Source organism: Equus quagga, chromosome 13 (assembly GCF_021613505.1).
Source record: "Equus quagga isolate Etosha38 chromosome 13, UCLA_HA_Equagga_1.0, whole genome shotgun sequence".
Classification (NCBI taxonomy): Eukaryota; Metazoa; Chordata; class Mammalia; order Perissodactyla; family Equidae; genus Equus; species Equus quagga.
This window is the reverse complement of record NC_060279.1, coordinates 88,847,103-88,865,647: the sequence shown is the minus strand read 5'-3', so window position 1 is coordinate 88,865,647 and position 18,545 is coordinate 88,847,103. Positions and strand designations below refer to the sequence as shown.

At 53.6% G+C, this 18,545-nt stretch overlaps 1 protein-coding gene across 3 annotated transcripts; it reads left to right on the top strand.

Moving 5' to 3' along the window:
* The first annotated feature begins 6,163 nt into the window (after positions 1 to 6,163).
* On the top strand, positions 6,164 to 15,033 carry SIGLEC11 (sialic acid binding Ig like lectin 11). 3 transcript variants are annotated; one of them, XM_046680475.1, is made up of 9 exons: positions 6,164 to 6,216; positions 6,293 to 6,676; positions 6,820 to 7,104; positions 7,305 to 7,352; positions 10,354 to 10,611; positions 10,686 to 10,970; positions 11,217 to 11,313; positions 11,650 to 11,728; positions 13,334 to 15,033. In XM_046680475.1, exons 1-9 carry the CDS (start codon positions 6,180 to 6,182, stop codon positions 13,520 to 13,522), a joined length of 1,662 nt encoding a protein of 553 aa, XP_046536431.1. In that variant the 5' UTR covers positions 6,164 to 6,179; the 3' UTR covers positions 13,523 to 15,033. The 3 variants fall into 3 exon arrangements, 2 of the variants coding, with proteins under 2 accessions (XP_046536431.1, XP_046536432.1); XR_006891412.1 differs by having other exon boundaries at positions 11,217 to 11,690; positions 13,334 to 13,381; XM_046680476.1 differs by lacking the exon at positions 11,650 to 11,728 and having other exon boundaries at positions 13,334 to 13,490.
* Positions 15,034 to 18,545: the final 3,512 nt, after the last annotated feature.

The window sequence follows — 18,545 nt, the reverse complement described above, 5'->3', positions numbered from 1 at the left end:
GCCACCGGGCCGGCCCTGATATCCAGGCCTTAATCGCTGGAACCTGTGAATGTTCATTTATATAGCAAAAGGGAAGTTGCAGGTGTGATTAAGCTAAGCATCTTGAGATGGAGAGATCATCCTGGATTATCTAGGTGGGCCCTAAATGCAACCACAAGCACTCCTAGAAGAGGGAAGGAGAGGGGGTTTTGAACACAGAAGAGAAGAAGGCCATGTGATGGAAAAGCAGAAGAAAGCGGAATCAGAGACAGGAGATGCTACCCCACTCGCTTTGAAGACGGAGGCAGAGGCCATGGAGCAAGGAATGCAGCTCCAGAAGCTGGAAAAGGCAAAGACACGGCTCATCCACTAGAGCCCGTCAAGGGAGCAGGGCTTAAATTTAAACATAGTGGCTTAAAACAATGAAAATCTCTTCGTTTACAGTTCGGGAGTCTCCTGGGCGTCAAAGCAAGGTGTCGGCAAGTGGGTTTCTCCCAGAAGTTCCAGGGGAGGATGTGGTCCTTGCTCCTTGCGGTTGCTGGTGGCCGCCAGCATCCTTTGAGCCTCGGCAGCCTCGCTACAGTCTCTTCTGTTGTCACACATCCTTCTTGTCCTTGTGTAGTCGGATCTCCCTCTGCCTCTCTCTTATAAACTTGTGGCTACATTTAGGGACGATCTGGACAATTCCTCCATCCCAAGATGCTTAACGTGATCATACCTGCGAAGTCCCTTTTGCCTTCGAAGTGACATACTCCCGAGTTCTGGGGACCAGGACGTGCACATCCTTGGGGGCCGTTATTCAGCTTCTTGCATACACCGTCTGCTTGAATCTTCCACCTGGGCTATAGCACTTTCTCTGATTCTGTCTGTGGGAAGAGAGAGAAAGAAACGGGCTCTCTCGGCCCCACCCCTCGCCACACCCTCTGTCTCTCCCTGGGCAATGTCACAGCACTGTGGTCCTAGGGATCCCATCCCTGCACCTCATCTGAGCCCCTCCTGGGCCCAGCTCAGCCTGACGGGCAGGTGGCTGTCAGTGAGCCACGCCAGATGCAAAGATGCGCCTTCCCAGGCTGAGCGGGATGAGCCAGAGGCTGTGGGCAGCCACTTCTGGACCCTTCTACAATCAATGGGTGAACACCTCTGGAGAAACACTGAATATTTCCTTAACTATAAGCACAGTTCTGCTTATAGACACTTGAACGGCTCCTGTTGCTCCAGAAATAATGACCCAAACCCCTAACGTGGTACCCAAGATACATGTCCTCCTCTCAGGATTAGCCTACGAGGCTGGTTTCAGATGCCTCACATGTGTGCGCGCACACACACACAAATAGATATCCTTGCCGCATATGGACACGCAGGTACAAAACACACACTCAGAGACACAGACATGCACACCCACAGGCAGATGCACAGATACAAAGACGCATACACATACATACAAAGTGGACACACACATTCAGACACGGACAGAGGGACACATGCATACGCACACACACACACACACAAACTTACACGCACACGTTTGGGTGTTTTTCATTGTGAGTCCCGGGCTAGACACTCCACCCTGATATTTCTCCTGAGAAGGGGGGGGCCCCCGTGTCCAGGCAAGTGGACCTGGCTTTCACGCCACGGAGACCCGGGGCAATGAGGTCTCCCATGGAAGAGAAAGAACGGGGTTTCTCTCCTCTGCTGGACACTTCCTGACTTTGGGTGATGCTATGTGTCAAGGCCATGTGGTCCTGGGTCCCTGGAATCCTGCCGGTGGCTGACCCCCCACCACACCCCACTCTTTCTGACCATCTATTGGAAAAGCAATGAATTGCTTAGTTGATTTGAAAGAAGGGAAGTTTTAGGGGCCCATTTTGCAACTCTGCAGAAATTGAAAAAGTGACTCAAAACAAGACAAAACAGAGTGACTGAGTCAGACGGAGGTCCCGGCATCCTTCCTCCTGCCCCCGAGGCCCTTTCCCGGACTGCTGTCCGTGGGGTCCAGGCCGGGCTATGGATGATGCAGTCACAGTGTCAACAAGAAGGATGGGCAGGGGATGCGGTGACTTTGGGTCAACCAGCCACGGGTTAGGGGCTCTGCTGATGCTGGGTGGTGTCCTTGTGGTCCAACCTGGGACCATTTGGGTAAAAGCGATGGTGCCTTGTGGTTAGAGACGAGCGGTTGAGAAGCGAAGTGAGGAACTGCTTACAGACGAAAGGGAAGTGATACTCTCTCTGTGAGGTGTCGGACGGTTCGTCCCATTTCCTTTTATGTATTTGTGATAATCTCAGCAATTTTCCTGTCCCAACCTAGACAAGCTCTGGGCCGGTTCCGAGCACATTGCGGCATGTCCACCCGCGGGCGCACCGAGGGCGCCGAGATGGGGGACGCAGAATCCACAGACCCAGGCAGGCGGGCACCTGCGCCCCGACTTCAGAAAACCGTGGTTTTCCGCACCACAGCCTGATGGGGGAAGCAGACTGTTATGGGGGTTCCCCAAGACCACCCCGAGTTTTAGTGATCCCCCAGAAGGACTGAAAGAACTCAGAGAAACCATTCCACTCGTGGTTTATTGGAGTGGAAGAACTGAGATTAAAATCTGCAAGTGAAACGTGTACGGGGCTGCGTCCAGGCGAGGCCAGGCGTGGGCTTCCAGGGTCCCCCCCCAGTGGGGTCGTGTGGACAGCACTTAATTCTCCCAGTGCCATGGACTGAATTGTGTCCCCCTCAATTCACACATTGAATGGTGACTCCAACGTGACTGCATTGGGAGATAGGGCCAAGAAGGTCATGAAGGTTAGATGAGATCATGGGGGGGGGGCCCTGATAAGATAGGATTGGTGTTCTGATGAGAAGAGACACCAGGAATCTCTCTCTCTGCCATGGGAGGACACAGAGAGAAGGCAGCCACGCGCAAGCCAGGCAGTGGGCCCTCACCCAGTCGGCACCTTGATCTTGGACTCACAGCCTCCAGAACTGAGAGAGAGGGGCCGGCTGGGTGGCGCAGCGGTTAAGTTTGCATGTTCCGCTTTGGCAGCCCGGGGTTTGCTGGTTTGGATCCTGGGTGTGGACATGGCACCACTTGGCATGCCATGCTGTGGCAGCGTCCCACATATAAAGTAGAGGAAGATGGGCACGGATGTTAGATCAGGGCCAGTCTTCCTCAACAAAAAGAGGAGGATTGGCAGCAGATATTAGCTCAGGGCTAATCCTCCTCAAAAAAAAAAAAAAAAAAAGAACTGAGAGAGAGTAAATTTTTGCTGTTTCTTGCTCAGTCTGTGGAATTCCATGGCAGCCCGAAGCTGAGCAGCACACCCGGTGACACGGTGACGATGTGTATGGAGTGTTGCCAACAGAGGAAGCTCCTCTGGGCCTTGGGGTCCAGGGCTTCTACTGAGGGCCTGTCATGGGTTGACGTGTCCCCCCGAAAAGGTGTTGGAATCCTAACCCCCGGGACCTGTGAATGCGACCTCATTGGGAAATAAGATCTCTGCAGGTGATCAGTTAAGGTGAGCCCATGAGAGTGGGCCCTAATGCGGTAGGACTGGTGTGCTTACAAAAAGGGGACATTTGGACACAGACACAGACACGTACTGAGGAAAGACCATGTGAAGACGCAGGGAGAGCATCATCTATAAGCTGAGGAAAGCTGGAAGCTGCCGGAAGCCAGGAGAGAGGCCTGGAACAGATTCTCCCTCATGGCCCTCAGAAGGAACCAGCCCTGCTGGCACCTTGATTTCAGACTTCTAGCCTCCAGAACGGTGAGATAATAAATTTCTGTAAGTGTGGTCTGTGGTACTTTGCCACGGCAGCCCCAGGAAACTGACACAGGGTCGGTCACACAGGCATGGAGCGCCCATGTGGCTGACCTTAGTTGTTGAGTCTCCAGCCCCTCCAGGGGTCAAGCTGATACCACACAGCCCAAGGTCCCACCATAATCATGTTGTTACACAGACTATCTGGTGTGGCCCAAGGCCCCAGGTAAGCCAAGTGGTGCTTTTTTTTTTTTTTTTTTTTTTTTTTTTGCTGAGGAAGATTGGCCCTGAGTTAACATCTGTTGCCAATCTTCCTCTTTTTGCTTGAGGAAGATAGTCGCTGAGTTAACATCTGTGCCCATCTTCTTCTATTTTGTATGTGAGATGCTGCCACAGTGTGGCTTGATGAGCGGTGTGTAGTTCTGTGCCCGGGTTCCAAACTCACGAACCTGGGGCTGCCAAAGCAGAGTGCACGAACTTAACCACTATGGCACCGGGCTGGCCCCATACCAGTCACTCTTATCAGGCGGGACATGCCAAGGGCTTAGGGGTCGCTTCCCAGGAGCTCAGGCAAAGGCTAGACCTCTCTTTGGGTAAGGCTAGCTCTTTACTAGATGCACAGCTGCTAAATTGAGGAGCTGGGCTGGATGCAAGCAGGTATTTGTCCTTCATTCTCATGTGGTCCTGACTCTCAGGAGAGGGACGCGCATCCAGCAAGCCCTGGGCAGTGCTGACCACGCCCTCCTGTCACGGTGGGTGTGAGACGGGAAGCTTCTCACCAGAGCCGGCTAAATGATTTGCAGGCCCCTGAGCAAAACGAAGATGGGGGGCCCCTTTGACGAAAAGCAGGAAAAACCTTTTTCCTTTCTTTCATGGCCTCTCTCTTTTGACCTGTTGTGATGTTTTGTTTTTTAACATTCAAAAAGTTGTGGCCACATAAAATTTACCATTTTAACGTGCACAACTCAGTGACATGAAGTCACATGTTGTGCAACCATCGCCACTACCCAGTTCCAGAACTTTTCCATCACCCCAAAAGGAGACCCCAATTCATTGGCTGCCACTCCCCATACTCCACTCCCTGCAGGCCTGGTGTCTGCTGATCCACTGTCTGTCTCTGTGGATTTGCCTATTCTGGGCGTTTCATACAGATGGAGTCACACAATATGTGGCCTTTTGTGCCTGGCTCCTTTCACTAAGCATGATGATTTTGAGGTTCATCCATGTTGCAGCATCTCTCAGTGCTTCATTCCTTTTTATGGCTGAATAACATTCCATTGTGTGGAGGGACCACATTTTGTTCATAGTGGTTTTCTGGGTTTTTTCTTTTGAGAAAGATTACCCCTGAGCTAACATCTGCCGCCAATCCTCCTCCTTTTGCTGAGGAAGACTGGCCCTGAGCTAACATCCGTGCCCATCTTCCTCTACTTTATATGTGGGACGCCTACCACAGCATGGCTTGATAAGCGGTGCCATGTCCACACCCGGGATCCAAACCAGCGAACCCCAGGCTGCCAAAGTGGAACATGCGAACTTAACCGCTGTGCCACCAGGCTGGCCTCCAAAGTGGTTTTTATTTGCTGGTTAATGTCCAATCCCTCAGGGTGCCTGGGCTCCTGCCTCTCAACTCAGCATCACCCAGACCCTCTCTGTGCCTAGGTGGGGGCATAGGGAGTGAGGTGGGGCTGAGACCCTGTCATGGAGATGGAGGAGGTGGGGAGGTGGCAGAGATATGACCGCATGTGGTCCAAGGTCTCAAGCCCCCTGGTGCGTGCCCCATTCTCCCATTAGAGTTCACCTACAGAACATGAATTCAAGGATAAAATGACTAAGGATTTCAAGATGTTGACCTCAAAGCATCAAACCCCAAGCGGGAAGCCCTTTGGAGCTCGTGGCCCTGTGCAGCTGGCTGCTCTCACTGTGGAGCTGGGAGCCTTGTGTAGACACAGCCCCAAGACAGGTAGGGAGCTCGTGGGGGCACTGGGCTTGGGGTCACGCAAGGGTGATGCCCTGAGGGCAGGAGTCAGGGGGTCCTGCTCTAGTCTTGGCCTCCAGCGCCTGCATGGAGTCCATGTCTGCCTGGCGATGAATGAATGAATGACTGAGTGAACGAATGACCTTACCTGAAGCTGTTACTCACTATTTCTCCTGACAGCGCATCTCTTGGGACCTCGCTCCCCTTGAGGCCGACCTGGAGCGGCTCCTTCCTGATTTGGGACAAGACCAGTGCCCCGCCCCCCCATCCTCTCTCTGCTCTGTGGCTTCCATCTGTGAAAGGAGAAGTCGGAAGAGGGGACCTTCTGGGACATTTGGCATTCCTCAGTTCCTCTTCTGTGGATGGTCACTGACCCCTCCCCTCTCAGAAGCTTCCTGTTGGAGCTTCCTGTGGACTGACAGGCAGCTCCAGAGGCCAGACGGTCCCAGGGGGAGGCCCAGCCCCGAGGCCCCTGGAGATGTTCTTGCTGCTGCTGCCGCCCCTGCTGTGGGCAGGTGAGTGGGTGCAGGGCCAGGGCTCCTGGGCCGGGCAGGGGGCTGGGGCTGCAGCTGAGCCTCCGTGTCCTGCCAGGGTCCCTGCAGGAGAATCCGAGGGTGGAGATACAAGTGCCAGAGTCGGTGACGGTGCAGGAGGGCCTGTGCGTCCTCGTGTCCTGCACGGTGTCCTCCATCGGGGTTGGCTTGAATGACCCCGCACCTGCCTACGGCTCCTGGTTCCAGAAAAGGTTTAGTGCCCCAAAGGACGTTCTCGTGGCCACAAACAACCCAGCCAGGACAGGAAAAGCGAAGACCAAGTTTCCATTCCTCCTCTCCGGGGACCCCAAGACCAACAACTGCTCTCTGAGCATCGCAGGCGCCAAGAAGGGGGACGGTGGACTCTATTATTTTCAACTGGAGAGAGGAGGGGACTTGAGAAACACTCACAAGAGTGTCCTGGTCCCCGTGACAGTGAGAGGTAGGGAATGGTCTCCAGGGATGGGCGGAGCGTGTCCTCGGGGGCAGGAACGGCCCCCTGGCCCTGCATCTTTAAGGAGGACAGTGGGGCGTGGTCTGTGCAGGGTCCCATGGGGATCCAGCCTCTCCCGCTCTCCTCCCCAGCGCTGACACAGACCCCCGACATCCACATCGACCGGCCCCTGGAATCTGGCTGCCGCAGCCACCTGACGTGCTCCGTGCCGGGGGCCTGTTTCCAGCCGACGCCCCCCATCGTCTCCTGGATGGGGGCCGCCCTCGGAGCCCCGGGCCTGGACTTGAGGGCCTATAACTCCTGGGAGATCTCGCTCACCCCACGCCCACAGGACCACGGCACCAACCTCACCTGTCGGGTCACCTTTCCCAGGGCTGGCGTCAGCACCGAGGGGACCCTCACCCTCAGCGTGTCCTGTGAGTGTTTCCTGAGGGCCGAGGGGAAGGGCTGGGAGGGGGCTGAGCGCCGGTGCCCCAGAGGCCAGGCCTGGGGTCCACGGCAGGAAGGACACAGGCTTCCTTCTGATTCCCTTTCCATTTCCGTGCCTCCCGGGGTGCGGAGGGGGCGGGCGGAAGGGCTGGCTCTGACTCCATCCGTCACTGTGTCACTGTCCTAGTTGCTCCACGGGACCTGACCATCAGCCTCTTCCGGGGAAACTGCACAGGTAGGACGGGGCATCCCCTCCCCAAGGTGGGGACAGGAGCAGGTGGCCCGTGGAGAGACGCAGGGAGAGCAGAGATGGGAGCCCCTGACATACACTCTCTAACATATGGTTTTTCCTTACTCTTCATTCCCTCAAAAGACTTTTTGTCAAATATGTGCAAGTTATGAGGAACCATCATAAAATGAATGCCTTGGTTCTCACCACTGAGCTTAAGAAAAAGAACGGCAACCCCATCTTTGGGGCACCCTAAATACCCCTTCCCAAGTTTGAGCCCTTCCGTCTTGCCTCAGAGAAAGCCACTATGCTGAATTTTGTCTCCTCATTTCTTTTTGCTTTTTTTTTTGAGGAAGGTTAGCCCTGAGCTAACACCTGCTGCCAATCCTCCTTTTTTTTGCTGAGGAAGACTGGCCCTGAGCTAACATCCATCCCCATCTTCCTCTACTTTGTATGTGGGATGCCTGTCATAGCATGGCTTGCCAAGCAGTGCGTGGGTCCGTGTCCAGGATCCAAACTCATGAACCCTGGGTGCCGAAGCGGAACGTGCGCACTTAACTGCTGCGCCACTGGGCCGGCCCCATTCTCATTTCTTTTATTTAACTTTATTTTTGATTGAGGTATAATTGACACAAAAATTGTGTATATTTAAAGCATACAACATGATTGATATACATACACACTGTGAAACGATTACCACAATCACGTTAATGAACACGTCCACATTCCTTCTCTTTTCTTGTAATTTTACTTCCTATGTTTGAATCCCTACGCGATGTTTAATTTACCATGCTTTTGAAAACATCATGTTAATAGGACTGAAACATACGTGTTCCTGCCTATTTATTGTTTTCAACTGAAATTAAATTCATATAACAAAATTAGCCATTTTATTTTATTTATTTTTAGATTGGCCCTGAGCTAACATCTGTTGCCAATCTTCTTTTTTTCTTCTTGTTTCTCCTCAAAGCCCCTTGGTACATAGTTGTATACTTTAGTTGTGGGTCCTTCTAGTTGTGGCATGTGGGACGCCACCTCAGCGTGGCCTGATGAGTGGTGCCATGTCCGCGCCCAGGATTTGAACCAGCGAAACCCTGGGCCACCGATCAGAGCGCGTGAACTTGACCATTCGGCCACGGGGCCAGCCCAAAATCAGCCATTTTAAAGTGAACAATTCACTGGCATTTGAGACATTCACAATGTTGTGCAGACACCACCTCTATTTAGTTCCAGAACATTCTCGTCACCCCAAGGAAAGCTCTGTACCTATGAAGCAGCCAGTCCCTGTTCCTCCCTCTTTCCAGCCCGGGGTAACTAACGGTCTCCTTTCCGTCTCCATGAATTTGCCTCTTCTGGACATTGCACATAAATGGAGTCCTACAGGATGTGGTCTTTTGGGTCTGGCTTCTTTCACTCAGCATTATGTTTTCAAGACTTATCCACATTGTAGGCTGGATCAGGGCTCCGTCCCTTTTTGTGGCTGAATAATATTCCACTGTCTGGATGGACCACCGTTTGTCTCTCCATCCGTCCGTTGACGGACACGTGGGTTGTGTCCTCCTTGTGGCTAACGTGAACAGCGCTGCTCTGAACAGTTGCATAAACACGCGTAGCCTCTGGCAAGAGGAATTAGCTGCCTGGGGGGTCCGTGTGGCGGGGAGACTTGGTTCCCAACACCCCTTCCTCCTTTGTGACTTTTAGGATGCAAAATATGAACTTCCTGCTTATCCTGAGATAACGGGGGAAAGGAGACGAGGAGGTAGAGATCGGGTCCCGGAGAACCTTGAAGGATTCGGCCCTTGAATTTGGGACGCCTGGATGAGGGATGCTGAACTGTTCAGGAAGGGGAGAGAGACATGTGGACAAGGACAAATTGCCTCAAAGAGGTTCAGGAGATGGGGCCGGTCTGGTGGCACAGCGTTTAAGTGCGCACGTTCCACTTTGGCAGCCCGGGGTTCGCTGGTTCGGATCCTGGGTGCGGACATGGCACCGCTTGGCACACCATGCTGTGGTGGGTGTCCCACGTATAAAGTAGAGGAAGATGGGCACGGATGTTAGCTCAGGGCCAGTCTTCCTCAGCAAAAAGAGGAGGATTGGCAGCAGTTATCTCAGGGCTAATCTTCCTCAAAAAAAAAAAAAAAAAAAAAAGAGGTCCAGGGACAACCCAGTGTCCGTCAATGGATGGATGGATAAACAAAGACTGGTCTATCCAGACGATGGATGTGACTGAGCCATGAAAAGGAAGTTCTGACAGGCGCTACAATGTGGATGAACCTGGAAAACATGAGGAGCAAAAGCAGCCAGACACAAAAGCCCCATACTAGATGATTCTATTTGCACACAGTGTCCAGACTAGACGAATCCAGATGAAGCCATCGAGATGGAAAGTGGTCAGTGGTTGCTTAGGGCTGCGGGGTGGAAGGACCGGGGGAGGCGAGGGTACAGGCTGCTTTCTTTAAGCTACGCTTTGATTTCTCCAGCCACACTCTCTCGTATGCTCCCCTTTTCCTTTTTGGGGTGATGAAAACATTGTAAAATCGATTGTGGTGATGGTTGCCCGACTCTTTAAATGGCATGTAAGTGGAACTGCATGGTATGTGAATTATATCTCAATAAAGCTGCTCAACAAATTCCTTGTGGAGGTCGCTTCCCAACTTAGAAACAAAGGAGAGGTGCCGGCCCCTGGCGTAGTGGTCATATTCGCACGTTCCGCTTTGGCGGCCTGGGGTTCACGGGTTGGGATCCTGGGTGTGGACCTACACACCGCTCATCAAACCACGCTGTGGCAGGCGTCCCACATATAAAGTAGAGGAAGATGGACACAGATGTTAGCTCAGGGCCAGTCTTCCTCAAAAACAAAACAAAACAGAAGCAAAGGAGAGGAGAGAGAAATAGGAGCAGAGTTTCTGAGCCTCAGGCCTGAGCTCAGTGTGCTCTCTCTCTCTCTGTCTCTCTGTCTCTCTGTCTCTCTGTCTCTCTCTGTCTCTCTCTGTCTCTCTCTCTCCAGAACTGAAATACCCAGGGAACGGCTCGTCTCTTACCATCCCGGAAGGGGAGTCCCTGCGCCTGGTCTGTGTCGCCGACAGCAACCCTCCGGCTACACTGAGCTGGGTCAAGGGGAACCAGACCCTGAGTCCCCTCCAGGCCTCGAGGCCCGGGCTCCTGGAGCTGCCCCGGGTGGAGTCGGAGCATGAAGGCGAATTCATCTGCCAAGCTCAGCATCCTCGGGGCTCCCTGCGCGTCTCCCTGCACCTCTCTGTGCACTGTGAGTGTGGGAGGACCAGGGAGGGGAGTCCTGGGCAGGCAGAGGCACCGCTGACTTCTCCTCCTTCCCCACAGACCCCCCACAGCTGCTGGGACCCTCCTGCTCCTGGGAGGATGAGGGTCTGCACTGTGGCTGCTCATCCCGAGCCCAGCCGGCCCCCTCCCTGCGCTGGCGGCTGGGGGAGCGTCTGCTGGAGGGGAACAGCAGCAACGCCTCCTTCATCATCACCTCCAGCTCCTCCGGGCCCTGGGCCAACAGCTCCCTGAGCCTCATCGAGGGGCTCAGCTCCGGCCTCAGAGTCAGCTGCGAGGCCACGAATGTCCACGGGGCCCGGAACATGACTGTCCTGCTGCTGCCAGGTCAGGGGTCTGCCGAGGGGTGAGGCTTAGGGAGGAAGGACTCTCCATCCTAGAGAAGATGAAGCTTGGAGGGGGAGCGGCTGGGGCCTGGATGGGAAAGTGTGAGAGGAAGGGCTGGGGGGGCAGAGTCCCGTTCTTTAGCTGGTTGGGAGCTGAGGAACGTGACAGCTCAAGTTCTGTGGGAGGAGGGGGCATGAGGGTGCTGGGGTTTGGAGGGGAGTCACCCCAAACCCCACTCGTCGGCAGGGAAGCCCGAGCTCCGGGAAGGATTCGTTTTGGGGGCTGTCGGGGGAGCTGGTGTTGCCGGCCTGCTCAGTCTCTGCACCTGTGTCCTCTTCCTCATGTGAGTGTCGTCCCCAGGAGGGAGGGTGGGTGCTGGCAGTGGGCAGGGGTCCAGGTCCCGGGATCCCAGACGGCCCCAGCTGGAGGAATCTGGACGGTGCTGAGCTTGTGAGAATTGGGTCTGGGGCCAGAGAATCAGAGCAGGGTCTGTTCCCGCCCCCCGATCCCAGCCATCCGTGAAGGGCCCCTGTTGTCATTATGAAAGTCATCAGGCTAGGTGTGTCCCCCACCTCCCGGCCTTGGTCAGCTCTTTCAGCCTCTTAAGCAGGGGGACCGTAGCCACACTCCAAGCTCTGAGCCAGCCGGCTGGTCAACGGTCCCGGCCTCCCCCCCTCAGAGTGAAGACCTGCAGGAAGGCGGCACCCGAGGCGGCAGCTGGTGAGGATGCCCCCTCCAGGCTGGGTCCTATCTCCCCGGTGAGTGATGAGCTCTCTGTCCATCAGGATCCCATCTGGCCACGTCCCCACGGCCACACCCCTCTTGATGACTTAGATGGTGATCATGCCATAAATAGGCTTTTGCTCTTCGGTCCCCATCAACTCAGTCCCCAGGTCCAGTGACCCAGGACTCGCCTCCCCTCTGCTCTCCATCTCCTCTCACAGAGCCAAGGACCCCCACGCCCGTCCATCTCACCGTGTCAGCTCCAACGGAACCTTCCCTACCGCCACCTCCTCATTTCTTTCTGGGCCCGTGACCCACTTTCCTCCTCCTTTCTAACTCTCCTCCCCAACACAGGCTGCCAAAGAGATCTCCCCAGGATCATAACTGTCTACAACAAAGTTCAGGGGTCCCCCAGGCCACTCTCCCTCTGACGCCAAATGCAAGCTCAGGGGTGCCCAAGACACTCAGGTTCAATAACTTGCTCCGAGGCCTCACTGAAAACTGTTGTGCTCCCAGTTATGGTTTATTCCAGCAAACGGACAGAGAGTAAAATCAGCCGAGGGGAAAGGCTCACAGGGCTGGGTTCTGAGAGACCAGGAATGAGCCTCCAGGGTGGCTCCCAATGGCGTCACGAAGATGGCACTTACTTCTCCCACAATGACATGTGCCCACAGACAGGGTACTGCCCACTGGGGAAGCTCACTTGAGCCTCGGGGTCCAGGGTTTTTATTGGCAGTTGGTCATGTAGACATGGCTGACCGCCCATGTGGCTGACCTTAGTCCAGGGGTCAGGGTGATACCACGTGGCCCGAGGCCCCACCGTCAATCACCGTTGTCAGCATAGACTGTCTCTCGTGGCCCAAGGTCCCAGGTAAACCCAGACACTCCTATCAGGCAGGACAGTCCAAAGGTCAGAGATTCCCTGCCGGGTGCTTGGGCGAAGGGTTGAAGCTTGCTTTGGGCGAGGTTAACCCTTTACTGCACAACATTCTTTGATTTTGGGGTTCAGAACACAATTTTGCGATTGCGTTTACCTGAGTTTCCGAAATGCTGAGTGGTCCCCGAGGGCAGTCCAGGTCTGAGCAAATCCCTACCCTTCTCACACCACCCGCCCCATTCCTGTGCATCTTGTCACCATTTGCAATTAGATAGTCATATAATTGACTACTACTTTAATGTGTGCTTCCCGCACTGCAAGCTGTGGGGCTTTAGGGATGGCGTCTGCTCTGTTCCCCACTGCATATCCAGGGCCTGGAGCAGGGGAGCTGTTCCATAAGGCAGTGGGCATGGGGCAGAGAGACCTGCGTATGAATCTTGACCTTACCAACAACTAAATGTGTGATTTTGGGGTATTTATTGGCCTCAGTTTCTCTATCTGATAAAGGAGGATAACAGGGTCTCCCCAGTGGATTGTTGTAAGCAATCTAGGAGGCTGGCACTTGATTATCAAGAGCCAGGCATCATTACTCTCAAATGTTTGTTGAGTGAATGAATGAAGGAATGAATGGGGGTTCAGCCAGTTTGTGGAATGAATAGATGAGAGACTCAATGCTCAGGTTCCAGGTTTGCTTGTGGGCCTTCCTTGCTCCCTTCCGGCCACCGTTATCCTCATCTGAGCCTCTTCTCTCCCCTCCACCCAGGCTGACCAATACGAGTGCCTGCCAGGCAGCTCCCTAGACCGCCTGCCCCCAGCTGTGGCCGCCCCGGGCGTGGGAGAGGAGGAGCTCCACTATGCCTCCCTCACTTTCTGCGAGCTGAGGCCCCGGGAGCCCCGTGACCAGGAGGCCACCAGCACCACTGAATACTGTGAGGTCAAGATCCGCAAATGACGGCCCCCAGCTCCAGCGGCCTCAGGCCGGAGGACTCAGGGCTTCCCCGGGAAGGGGGATCTCAGGGGCCAATCCCCGAGGGTACAGTTTTCTATGTAAACGGGCTGCCAGTGAGTGTACGGGAGTCACACTAGTGTGGTGACTGGTGGGCAGAACTGGGCTCAAATTTCAGCCCCGTCCCCAATTACAAGCGTGAGTTTGAGCAAGTCCCCGGACCTCTCAGTGTTCCTCTCTGTAGAATGGACACAACAAACCTACCCCACAGGGTGGCTGTGGGGCGTCGAGGCAGTCATTGACCTAAGGCATCCGACAGGGTGCGTGGGCAGAGGGCACGGTGCCCGAGGCCACACCTCCCAGGACAGCTGGGCTGGTGTACGGGTGCCGCCATCCTGGCCCAAATGGGGGCCACCCAGCAGGGCTGTTCTAGCTCAGAGCTCCCCACAGGCCGGGCTTCGGCTGTCGTTGGGCTGCGTCACCGCTTGGTTCTCCCTCTGGGCCACCTGCCTCCTCCTCCTCCTCTCCAGGGGACGACCCCTGGGGCACCTCCTCGTGGACGCCCTGCCGGCCGGGCTCTCTCACCGCCTCCTTCCTGGAAACCCAACTCGGGTATTTTACCCCACAGAGAGCCACTCGCTGAGTATCTGAAATAAATGAAGGGCCATCCAGATTACATAGCTCTCTCTTTAATTATACGTCCCCGATGTTTTGGTTCCCTTTAATGGCTTCTTCTTTTTGCAGAATTTGCTTATAAAATTCCTTGCAATTACAGTCTATGTTGTTATGTAGTTTTTACAGTGGTCACATCCAACTTTTGTTCTTTTTTTCACTGAATGCCCAGTGGCTTTTTTCTACTAACGAGGAAGCATGCTCAGCATTGGTGCGATGAGCCAATATGTCAAACACGTATTGGCACACAGTGAACGATGCTGACAGCTGCTCTTTGGCTTGGATGAGTTGAAGCCCGTGATGAGACCACGGGACCAGTTTCAACTGACCCCATCTTATCAACAACAGAACACTAAAGTTGTTTTCCGGGGCAGCAGCCAAAACTGCACGTCGTGTAGCCGGAGCACACGAGGAAGAGAAAATTTAGACCTGAAATAACGCCTGAGCCAAAGATTCCCGCCCACGGAGCCAAAAGGACCGGGATGCAAACGGAACTTGAAAGATGGACTCTTTCCAGAAGCGAGGGGTCTGCTGTCCAGGAAGATCTGACTTGAAAGCCCTTCTCCACACTTTACCACAATTGGTCTTGCTTGGAGCCCTGCCCATGGAAATTCATCCTGCCAGCGATTCCGCATACCAACCTGCCCTCCGGAATCCCTTAAATTTCACCCCAAACCTTGGACTGGGGAGACAGACTTGAGAGCCTTGCCTCCTGTCTCCTTGCTGGTTGACCTCGCAATAAAGCATTTTCTTTTCTCAAACCTGGTGCCATAGGATTGGCTTTTTGTGCGCGTTGGGCGGTGGGCCCTTTACCCGGAAACGGGAATTCCACCTTTCACGGGACAACTTGCTTTGCCGTTAGAGGGTTAGGTTGCATCTCTTGATCAACGGCTTTAAAAAATGGCGTCCACCGACGAAGGAAGAGCATCATTGTCATTTTTTATTTCCTTCGTCAACGCTGCACACGATGGCTCCACTCGCTCCTGTGCTGGTATTTAGCGACATCTACGTAAAAGAATGAAATTCTTCAAGGGATAAAATCTGTTTTTTTTTTTTAAAGATTGGCACCTAAGCTAACAACTGTTGCCAATCTTTCTTTTCCCTGCTTTTTCTTCCCAAATTCCCCCAGTGCATAGTTGTATATTCTTAGTTGTGGGTCCTTCTAGTTGTGGCATGTGGGACGCCACCTCAACGTGGCCTGACGAGCGGTGCCATGTCCGCGCCCAGGATCCAAACCAGCAAAACCCTGGGCTGCCGCAGCGGAGCAAGTGAGCTTAACCGCTCGACCACGGGGCCGGCCCCATCAAGGGATAAAATCTTTTTGAAGACAGTCATGGAAATGCTGCAATAATTATCCACTTTGAGTTGGAATTTCCTTTTCTCTCCTAAGTAATGTCTCTTTTAAGAATCGCCTTGACATTTAAGAGATGCATTTTTTGTCAATTCTTTAACACATTCAGCACGTTCTTGTGAGCAACAGAGCGCTTAACGCTGTTTTCTGTTCTTTCAATTTGCATAATCCCAGCACTAAACAGATATTGGAAGTTATAACTAAGAGAGAAAAAAGCCTTCACTCCATGGATTATCTTAAAAGCTAAAAATCTGGGGGGGCCTTTTCTTTGGAATTAAAGCATGATTTCAGAGCTTCCGATAAATAAACTGAGGGTTCTGTCGACTTCATTGGTTAGAGAGAATTCTCATTTCTGAGATGGGTTCTGAATGAGAGAACTGAAGAATACTGAACAGCAATATATCATAAAAATCCTTTATTTGCTAGGTTCAAATGGTATAAGGGCTATGAAAACAATTTCCTGACAATGACTTCAATGTCGATAGAAAAGACGTCAGACGCTGCTGAGCACCCTCACGTGGAAGACGGGCAGGGCCGCCCACGCCTTCCACGGACTCATTCACGCCGGGCTTCCACTTCGAATAAACACTGTCTATGCCTTTCACAAACGCCCATCAAAAGCTGTATTTGTCGCCTCTCCATCAAAAGCAGTAACATTTTTCCCGTTAACTTCCAACTCAGTGTTAAAAATAAGATGACAGGCCCCAAATGGAGTTGCTCATGCTAAGCCCCACAGCACCAAGCCGAGGCTTAATGACAGTTTCGGCTCTCCCAGAAATGGAATCTTTTTTTTTTTTAAAGATTGGCACCTGAGATAACATCAGTTGCCAATCTTCTTCTCCAACCATTCAAGCCCCTCCATTCATTCATCTATTCCTCCTTCCTTCCGTTTATTCATCCTTTCGTCCATCCATTCATCCTTTCCTCCCTCCCTCCCTCCATTCATTCATTCCTCTTGGAGACACCACACACCTGCATTCACTGAAGGCTTCAAGCTGTCCTGCATCAAAAGTTATTTTAAAACACTCACCACCAGCACCACAAGCATCTGATGAGCCTGCAGCCAGGGTTTCATTCTGGGGCAGAGGTGGGTGTAGGGGACGGAGGGGTTCCGGCCACCATCAGCTGCGTGGTGGCATGCAGGTCATCCCCATCCCCTGGGCCGCGTGATTCTCTCTAAAGCTGATGACAACACCCTCCTCTTTCAGAGTTAGGGGGACGAGCTGTCAAAACACACGAGGTTAAGAAGCCGGCTCAGGAGACAGATCGACCAGAGCGGGTTTGGGGACACGGAGGGAAACTGTCCTCACGCTCCTTAGATGTGGGATTCTCTCGCTGTCTAAGCAGCGCCGGGCCCCACAGGCTTTGCTTGCTCAGAGACGAGGGGGAGCACAGAGGGGCTGCTGGCACCTCGGGGTGCTTGACTGGGCCCGGGGCCAGGGGGACGGGAGTGACAGGCGCTGACCGTCCTCGTAACCGATTTGGAGCCCAGAAGGGCTGATAATGTCCTTCGCCTTTTGTGACTCGTGAACAAAGAGGGGCGACATGCAGGGGAGTTTCGGACGGGTTTTCTCTCTCGTTGAGGAATAGCCCCTTCTGGAAAGGGTTAGACACACCTCTTCCAACCAGGACAGGCGGCCTCTCCTGAGCAGACCAGTGGGGGCGTCTCGGAGCAGTTTCTGCCCCCGCCTGGCCTCTACGTCTCCCCATTCCAAGTATGGTGGGTGATTCAGCATGCTCAAGCCCAAACCAGGGATGGGGGTTCATCTTCTCCCCCTGCTTAATGCCCCCCAGTCTAACCATTCACCACACGCTGCTGGCCTCACGGCCTTTGAAATCTCTCCCCTGGCCGTCCTCCTCCCCTACTGCCCCACTGCTGTGGCCCAGGCCTCATGTCCCTGGCAGGGCGGCTGCACCAGCCTCTCCTCGGCCTCTCTGTGTCCAGGCTCTCCCCAAAGGTGCCCTGCCAGCCCCGGCTTCCTCGCTCTCCGTCAGAGCACCACGCTTTCGCTGCAGAGGGCTGAGCACGACCTGAAGCCTCAGTGAACGCCGCCTCTTCCCACCTGACTGTGGGCTCCAAAGCTCAAGGCCCTTGGTGTGTTCGTTCATCGGGATCCTCCATGCAGCACAGTGCCTGTCGTGTAGCACACACTCAAGAAGTGCCTGCTGAATATTTACCAGATAAAAGGAAGGAAGAGAGGAAGGGAAGCGGATGGGGGAGTCAGTGGTACATGAATGGAGGGAGAAAAGGATGAAGGAATACGGAGAGGGAAGGAACGACGAAGAAATGGAAGGAGGATGAATGAAGGGAAGGTAGGATGAATGCATGAATGAATGGAAGGGGATGAAAGGATGAATGAATAGAGGTAGGCATGAATGAACAGAGGGCAGAAGGGATGTAATGGAGGGAAAGATGAACCAATGAACAAATGGAGGGAAGGAAGGATGAAGGAATAGAAGGAGGGATGACGCAATGGAGGGCAGGATGAATGGATGAATGAATGGAAGGGGGATGAAAGGATGAATGGAGAGGTAGGGACAAATGAATGGAGGAAGGGATGTAACGGAGGGCAAGATGAATGGATGAACGAATAGAGGGAGGGAAGAAAGGATGAATGAATGGAAGGAAGGATGAATGGATAGATTAGACAAGGGAGGGATGAAACGAGGCATGAATGGAGGGAGGGGTGAATGGATGGATAACGAAGGAGGGATGAAAGGCTGAATGACTGGAGGGAGGGATGACAGGTGAAGAGGTAGGTATGAATGAATGAATGGAGGGTGGGAAGAGTGGATGAAAGGGTAGGTGGGAGGCGGATGGCTGGACAAGTATGTGGATAGCCCTTGGATGGATAAGTAGAAGAATGGATGATTGGGTGTCTCCGTGAACGTTTGGATAGATGAATGAAAGAGTGGGTGGCTGGACGAAATGCTGAAGGGATGGAGGGATGGGGAAAAACAGAGGTAAATTTTCCAGAAGGAACTTCTCTTGCAGACCCTCAACTC